Raw genomic sequence first — 8,267 nt, forward strand, 5'->3', positions numbered from 1 at the left:
AAGAAACTTTGTTATAAGATTTATAAATCATAAATATATATATATATATCAAAATATCGTTCAAAGTTTAATATAATTAATTTTTTATTATTAAAGTGTAGATATATTTAAGAATATTTAAATTCATTTTTTATTATCCTTTTATGCGTTAAGACAAACTTTTTCGTTAAATAAATCAAGCTCATAGAGGATATTCAATAATGCAACTATATAATAGAGCTATTTAAATCTTTTTTATGTGCCCAACATGTTAAATATAAGATTTAATTAAAATTTTCTTTACATGTGTGACCCATTTGTCTTACAAAAGAACGATTAATAATCATTGTTAAATACTTCCTTTATTACATAACATTTAAATATTTTTCCAAATTAGCTATAATATACTTTTTTAAATAATTATACATTAAATATTTTATTAAGATCATTTTAAATCAATATTCTATCCATTAAGGATAAATGAGTAATTAATTAAAACTAAATAAAAATAAAAAGTTAGTAATTAATTAAAATTATTAGAAAGTGAGTTTAAATTTAATTTATTTTTACAAGATTGACTTATGATGTGAGATTTGTCCCAATTTGTCCCAATTTACATATTGTAAATTGACTTAATCTTTAATTGATGTGAGATCTCCAACACACTCCTAATCTCGCACCGACGCATGTACATTTCATGTGTAAGACTACATATTTGTAGTTGGTACGATAACGTTCATATTAAGTAACACAATAGGTCCAACAAATCTCAATACAATAGACTCTAATACCATATTAGGAAGGGAGTTTAATCCTAATTCATCCTCACAAAATGAGCTTGTAAGGTAAGATTTTTTCCCACTAATTAATGTAATCTCTAGTCAAAGTGGAATCTTCAACAAAAATATCAATTATATTTCAATGTCAAAACAATAAACAAGAGTAGTAATATATATATATATATATATATATATATATATATATATATATCATTAGTTAGTTAGTTCGATATCTTATTAAAAGAAAAATGTAACTTGTCTAACGGTCGATTATAAGATCTACTAATTACTAATAAAGAGATTCAATAAAATTAACCCTGGCAAAAAACATGAGAATATTTACTTGTGATACTTGAAATCGGTTAAAGAAAATAAAAAAATTTAGGAATAGATAATATTTGTTAATAACCGAAAGATAACAAAATACCTAACAAGGACTTATCGAATACACATCTCACTATGAACAAACTCATTGTATACCCATCTACACTCTATCATACACATCTCATGAGTAGAAACTTGGAGATGAGTGAGATATTGAATATGTTAGTAGACGCTTGTTTTACTGATAAGATTCTTTTGAAATTGATTATAACGCTTGTTTGATTAATGTTTGGCATCTTTGTGAGAATTGAAAGAGTGGAAAATCTTAAGATAATCAGTGAAAAGTTCACTGCTAATGAATTTGAGAGTCAACCTGCTCTTTCTTTACTATTTTGTAATAATCTATCTTAATTCTTTGCATAACAATCTTAAACTCCCTTTTATCTTTAATGTTAGTTTCTAACCTTTTGCTTGCAAACCCTAGACACACCTGCAATGCAAATGCAACTGTGAACAAAATAAGGAGGGCATGCATCTGCAGCTGCTTGCACACGATCCTATGCACGAAGTAGAAGAAGAAGGCATTGTGGAGGAGAAGAAGGCATTGCGAAGGAAAGAAAAGAGCAACTGGAAAAGTTAAGAATTAAAAAAAAAATGGGCAAGTGAGAAAACTAAAAAGAGTTTGAGTATAAATAAAATTATTAGTGTCGACCTACTCCACGCAGATATGACAAATAAAAAAGAGTTTAATCATCTCTAAGCGTCAATCAAGTCTTTCCCTTTCTTAGTCTATACATGAAAAGAAAATTATATATTAAACCGACATAAAAATATAAAATATAAAATCAGTTGACACTACCTTTTCTAAATAATTAAAAAATTAATTTCATTTATGTTCATAGGTCATAGATAGGTCCTAGGTCGTCACACTACATTTTATTTTAACTTTTTAAGTTTTTTTGATTTAGCGTCGATTTAAAGTGGATTTAGTCCATCCTAAATACGTCTTTCTAATGTCAGCTTGACCCACTCTATTTGTATTGCTTATTAACCAACGCTTATTTCTAGAAACTAATACATATCTTTTCGTGAATGTTTAACAAATCTTACATTTATTAAGAGTACTCGTCACATAACATTATTCACTCAATTCTCCTATAAAAAATTTATATATATATATATATATATATATTATCTTATTAGCGTTCAATAATATAATTACTGAATTAATGACCAACTTTGCACCAAATTCTTCTAAGAAAAATAATGTAGTATATATATGTATAAGGTTTAATAATGGGTTATGATATGTGTTTAGTAAATGTTGGCAACATGATCAAAATGTTAGCACTAAAAAGTTTAGGAACCAAGAAAATATATTTTTTGAATTAAGAAGAAAAACTATGAGTGTGCCTACTTAAAAGGTGGTTATGTAGCTTCTCTTTTCTGCGTAAATGCTGGTGTGCAATTACTCCAAATAACATTTGGCACATTCTCCCTGCACCCAATGCTTTGTGACTGGCACCCAATCAGATTTGTGAAAAGACCATATTATCCTTAATGAAATTAAAAACACTTAAATTATGATCTGCACCCAATGCAAGCACCCAACAATAGGGTTCTTCTTCTTCTTCTTCTTCTTCTTCACCGTGAAGCAGCAGCAGCCACCGTGAAGTTGCAGGGAGACACCGTGAGCCACCGTGAGCAGAGTTGGTTTGCTTCGTCGTGAGTGCTTCATCGTCAAAGAAGTTGAGGTACCGTTCATGGTTTTTTCTTCGTAGATTAGTACATTCCGGATAATTTTATCCGCAGATCACCATTGCTTCCGGATAATTTTATCCGTAGATCACCATTTGGTTCCAGATAAATTTATCCGCACATGAATATTGCCATCCGGATTTTTTCATCCGGACTTGAATAATGGCTTACGGATATTTTTATCCGTAGTGCAAGAATTGGTTCCGGATTTTTTTGTTCGTAATTCAAATGTGGGTTCCAGATATTTTTATCCGTAAGCTACGTTTGACTTGCGGATATTTTTATCCGAATTGTTGTTATTGGCCTGCGGATATTAATATCCGTATTAGTGTGAAATTTTTGACAAGTGTTTTAAACTATATGTGTTATAATTTTGTTATATATGTTGGATTGAATGTTACTTTTATGAAATGTAAGATGGTGCGGACTAGAGGTGGAGGAAGTTCTAATTTGGATCGTGTGCGTCCAACTGCATCGATTAGAAGAAAACGGGGTGGGTCTAGTACTTCAATTCCAAATGAAGAGTTTGAAGACTATATTGAACAAGAAGAAGTTGAAGTTGATGATGAAGGCTATCCAGGAGGGCCATTGGATAAGTCCTTACTTGTTAATTATGAACATCACGTAGCCAAACAGTTGTGGGATGGTTTGGTAAGTAATGAAAAATAAATTTTTGTATTTGTTATGTATTCCTGATTATTGATGATATATGTTGATTATTGTAGGATCGTGGTGAGCTGAAGGTCTTTTCACATGGGAGGAAGATAAATAAGTTAGGAGCACCTCATGAGCGCATAGAAGCTGTTGTAGAATTGTCTGGCTTAGGTGGTCTGCTTCATGCTAGTTATGAGAGTCTAGACCGAGGACTGCTGTGTGCTTTTGTAGAGAGGTGGCATGCAGAGACAAACAGTTTTCATTTACCGGTTGGGGAGATGACCATCACTCTTGATGATGTGTCAAATTTGTTACATTTACCCATTGTCGGTCAGTTTTACACACAGGAAACCTTAGATTCTGATTCGGCGACTGATTTATTGGTAGAAGCCCTCCGTGTTGACCATGCACTTGCATCTGAAGAAACAAGACACTGTCGGGGAGCTCATGTGCGCTTTAGCTGGTTAAGAGAAGTGTATCAAGATGCATGCTCAAGGAGGCAGTGGACTGTGGCTGCCAGAGCATACTTACTTCACCTTGTCGGTTGCACTATTTTTGCGGACAAGAGTGCTACGTCAGTAAGTGTGTTTTATCTTGGATTTTTTGTTGATTTGAGGCTTACCGGGGGATATTCTTGGGCAGCAGCTGCCCTAACTCACATGTATGAACAGCTAGGAGATTGTAGTTATGCAAACACAAAGCAACTAGCTGGTTATGCAACATTGTTGCAGGGGTGGATTTATGAGCATTTCCCGTCTATAGGGATGAGACGTATGCAAGCATTGTATTCTGAAGATCAACCTCGGTGCAGGCTGTATGATGCTGGAAAAGGTACTTCAATTGTTGTTGTACGATCACAGTTGGATACATTGACACCAGCTTCCATTCGGTTTTGTCCATACAACGAGCACAGGGAAGAACGTCCATTCGAGTGGATTTCCTTATTCTGTGGTTATTTGAGGCTTGGAAATTGGACACAGCTGCACATGCCAGAACGTGTTCTGCGTCAGTATGGCTATACACAGATCATCCCTCGCAACCCATCTGTAATTGGACATGGTCATCCGGATACAAATGAAATGGACCGTCGATGGTTACATTTCAATGATTATGTCATACATGACTATGCCATAGCACGTCATCCTGACGCTTGCGTTCAAGAGTACATGGGTTGGTTTAGATCTGTATCACATCCATATGTGATTAATACAGATGAGGATGACCGTCCTGTACCGGTACCCTCAGATGCACGTCATCACGAAGCAGTGCCAAGTCATCATGAGGAGTCACATCCTGCTCTGGTATGCTTCTAACCTTGTTAAGATATTAATTTCTATTGTTTTTTTCTAATAGTATGTCATTCATGCTTGTAGGGTATTTGTCGTAGAATTACAGAGACATTGCAGCCATTACTTGATCATGGCGATGTCGTGGAGGGCAGCCCTGTTTGGGAAGGCATACAAGCAGCCATTATGTTAACACGAGGAGCGACTGATGAAAGAGCTGTTTATGTCAGGAGACATGCACGTAGGAATGATTGATTAGGATTTCTCAATATGTCAGATGTATTACGATTTCTTTTTATGTAATATTTTGATCCATGACAATGTATCTGAACCTTAATTATATGTTTCAATATGATCCTTATCGGTTCTTGCTTCACGTTACTTTTATTTTATATGTTTCAATATGATCCTTATATGTTTCAATATGATCATTAGTACAGAAATCACTGACTTACGCATATATTTATCCGTAGGCAAAAGTATGACTTACGGATATTTTTATCCGTAGGCATAACAGTGACTTCCGGATTCTTTTATCCGTAGGCATAACTGTGACTTCTGGATTTTTTTATCCGTAGGCATAACTGTGACTTCCGGATTTTTTTATCCGTAGGCATAGCAGACTCTTCCGGATATTTTTATCCGTAGACAAATATTTTTATCCGTAGACAAATATTTTTATCCGTATTCACAAACTTCAGTGCATTCAACATTGTGTGTAGGACAACTGCAAATGTACTAAACATCCATAAATCTAAATTATGCTATTACAAATGTTATAATTACAAATATCGTCTAATGGACATTAGTTGGGTATAAACTTGTATCCGGCTAGTGTAGTATGTTGACCAAGTTTGGGCCGCCGGATAACGATGTGATGCCCACAATATATCCGTAGGTGGAATTGGACAACCATCTTTGAGCTTGACCTATAAAGGTAATAAATATAAGGTACACAAATCTTGATTTAGGACATCAATCTTGATTGGTTTAGTTTATACCTAGACAAAATGATTTCCGTGGACATGTCCAATTGCAATGATTCGGTGTTGACGGAAGTTACTTGGTGCTTGGGTTCTTAAAGGAAAAATACTCAATGATTGTAACATGGACAAAGAAACAAGAATGACATTATACCAATTTGCAATAACATATCCCATGTCTGGAATTGTCATCCACTTATCTGTTCCTACCTGCAAGTACAATTGACAAACAAAGTTAAATAAAGAAATGCAATGTAAAAATGAAATGGTTTTAGTGGTTGGTACCATAGACATGTGTTCCACTAGAAGTGACTTCTTCAAGTATTCATATCTATCATCACCACCAAAGAGTTGAACATATTCTTGTCTCCATTCACTTAGTTCTTTTAACAAATTCATTCAAACAACAGCCCATGACTCCTCTCCCATTCCCAATTGGGCAGCAACAGCACGGTAGCCACAATGGCCATCAGCCCTAACGTCAACAACATCAACAATATATGGATGATACCCTACAGGGAACTGATCAAGGAAAGGAATACATTTTGCTGGTACAATTTATGGTAAGCTTTCTTCATTAGATTTTTTGCTTGCACAACTATCATGTTGTGAGTGTAAGAAATCCACATGTTCAAAATAAGAAGGGATTCGCTTAGTTGATCTCATGAATTTGGTAGGACGAGATATCTTTACAGCACCTTTTGTTTTCACCTTATGATCTGGTGCGTAAATAGATGTTTTCTCTGGAAAGGCAATATCCTGCAATTTACTCTTGATGTTAACCTTACCTGCAACATCCAACTCTTTAAACCGCTTCGCGATGACCTCAAACTCTTTATCAATTGACAACTCAGATGAAGATTGTTCAGTAGCAATGTCTTCAAAACTTAAACGAGTCCACATCACATGTACTGATTTAAGTGGTATGCTACCAACACCAAATGAAGCCAATTGACACGCACAAGGAAGACTATGAGTACATGTAAGACTACATCCACACCTACTTTTATCAAACCCCACTGATTTAACCCTATCAAGTTCTTCTGAAATAAGGTTCAAAGCATATTTAGACACAAAACCTAACAATTTTTTGTAAGCTGTAACCTTGAACCGATGTCCAACCACATGCAAACTCTTTTGGAATGAATCTTTGATTGCATTATGTTGTAAAATAATCATCTTATTGATGGAATCCCAGCAGAAACATAAATCCCCCATCGAATTCTGAAGAACTCTCTTTAGGCTCCAGTGTGCCGCCTCAACTCTGTTACTTGTTGTGTTTCCTAAGTGCATCACCTTATCTATCCATGCCTTGACAAATTTTTCTTTATGTGGACGTAACCATGTATCCATCACATAATCAACAAATATAGGCCATGGAGAACAGACAACTCGAAGAGCATTGACACGATCTTCAAAGGCCTCAACAATATCACAATCCACAACAGATCCCCACACTTCCATTACTTGATCCCATGCCTCTCTTGGATGCACCAACATTTTACATTTTGCTTTCACATTTTTATCAATGTGAAACCGACATAGCAAATTATAAGCTTCAGGAAACACCATTCTAATTGCATTCATTAAAGCAACATCTCTATCACATACCACCACCCTAGGGCATGAATCAACTCTTAAAAACAACCCTTTAAGTCTGTCAAGGGCCCAAAAAAAATTATTTTCCTTTTCTGCTGCTAGTAAACAAAATGCAACGGAGAAAGTCAAACCTGTAGACATAATCCCAACAACCTCAAGTAACGGCATCTTATACTTGTTCGTCTTGTACGTACTATCCATTAATATGACAATGTTAAATGAGTTCACCAATTTTACTGAATCTGGGTGTGTCCAAAATATATCTTGCACAATATTAGAGACCTCATCGCACCTACACCAATGCACGTACCTGTCTCGCTCTAGTAACAACATCAGTTGTTGCATTTCTGTTCTGTGACCTCGTTGTGATCTTCGGTGAACAGTGATTGCATTATAAACCTGCTTAATCGTTGTCACATTCTTCTCATTTCTCTCTTTCATGGTTAGTAAAATATTTCTTGGCTTCACCGCAGTTTTACTCATATCCTCAACCATAACCTTTTCCTCTATACTTAACCTTCCAGCATAGGGATGACCCACCATTGTCTCTGCCAAGTCATGATTGTGAGAACCACAAATTAATTCAACCTTCCACCCTTGACCACCTTTGACTGGTTTGCCTCGCAATCTGAAAGGACACTCACACTTCCTACTTCCAGTTTGACTGACATCTACTTCTTTTTTATACCGTCTGTATTTACCTCCTCTCTCACAACCTAACAATACATAGGTCATCCTTCCTCGTTGGCCCGTCCATGTATTTGACCTTAATATAACAATGACAAACCCATAACTATAGCCAACACTTCTCGCCCAATCTAACAGCTCATCTCGATCACGAAATACCTACAATAACATTCTTAAAAATTTAAAAGAACATCTTGATCATCATGCCAAATTTAAAA

General features: G+C 35.2%; 2 protein-coding genes across 2 annotated transcripts in view; one reads left to right on the forward strand and one right to left on the reverse strand.

Moving 5' to 3' along the window:
* Window positions 1-3,357: 3,357 nt before the first annotated feature.
* On the forward strand, window positions 3,358-5,035 carry LOC137813617 (protein MAIN-LIKE 1-like). Its single transcript, XM_068615971.1, has 3 exons — window positions 3,358-3,411; window positions 3,566-4,795; window positions 4,868-5,035. Exons 1-3 carry the CDS (start codon window positions 3,358-3,360, stop codon window positions 5,033-5,035), a joined length of 1,452 nt encoding a protein of 483 aa, XP_068472072.1.
* Window positions 5,036-5,781: 746 nt separating this feature from the next.
* LOC137813628 (protein FAR1-RELATED SEQUENCE 6-like) overlaps window positions 5,782-8,267 on the reverse strand; it is a 12,683-nt gene continuing 10,197 nt past the window's right edge. Inside the window, exons 2-4 of the mRNA XM_068615981.1 lie at window positions 6,475-8,208; window positions 6,169-6,285; window positions 5,782-5,973 (exon numbers count right to left, since the gene is read on the reverse strand). Coding sequence (XP_068472082.1) covers window positions 5,782-5,973; window positions 6,169-6,285; window positions 6,475-8,208 — 2,043 coding nt within the window. The remainder of the gene's footprint in view (window positions 5,974-6,168; window positions 6,286-6,474; window positions 8,209-8,267) is intronic.

Source organism: Phaseolus vulgaris, chromosome 10 (genome assembly GCF_000499845.2).
Source record: "Phaseolus vulgaris cultivar G19833 chromosome 10, P. vulgaris v2.0, whole genome shotgun sequence".
NCBI classification, from domain to species: Eukaryota; Viridiplantae; Streptophyta; class Magnoliopsida; order Fabales; family Fabaceae; genus Phaseolus; species Phaseolus vulgaris.

Bases quoted from the DNA above. Each gene is read 5' to 3' on its own strand.
- LOC137813617 (XM_068615971.1), top strand. From the start codon at position 3,358: ATGAAGAGTTTGAAGACTATATTGAACAAGAAGAAGTTGAAGTTGATG. The intron at 3,412-3,565 runs GCTATCCAGGAG...TGATTATTGTAG, and splicing joins AGTTGAAGTTGATGATGAAG to GATCGTGGTGAGCTGAAGGT. The intron at 4,796-4,867 runs GTATGCTTCTAA...TCATGCTTGTAG, and splicing joins AGGAGTCACATCCTGCTCTG to GGTATTTGTCGTAGAATTAC.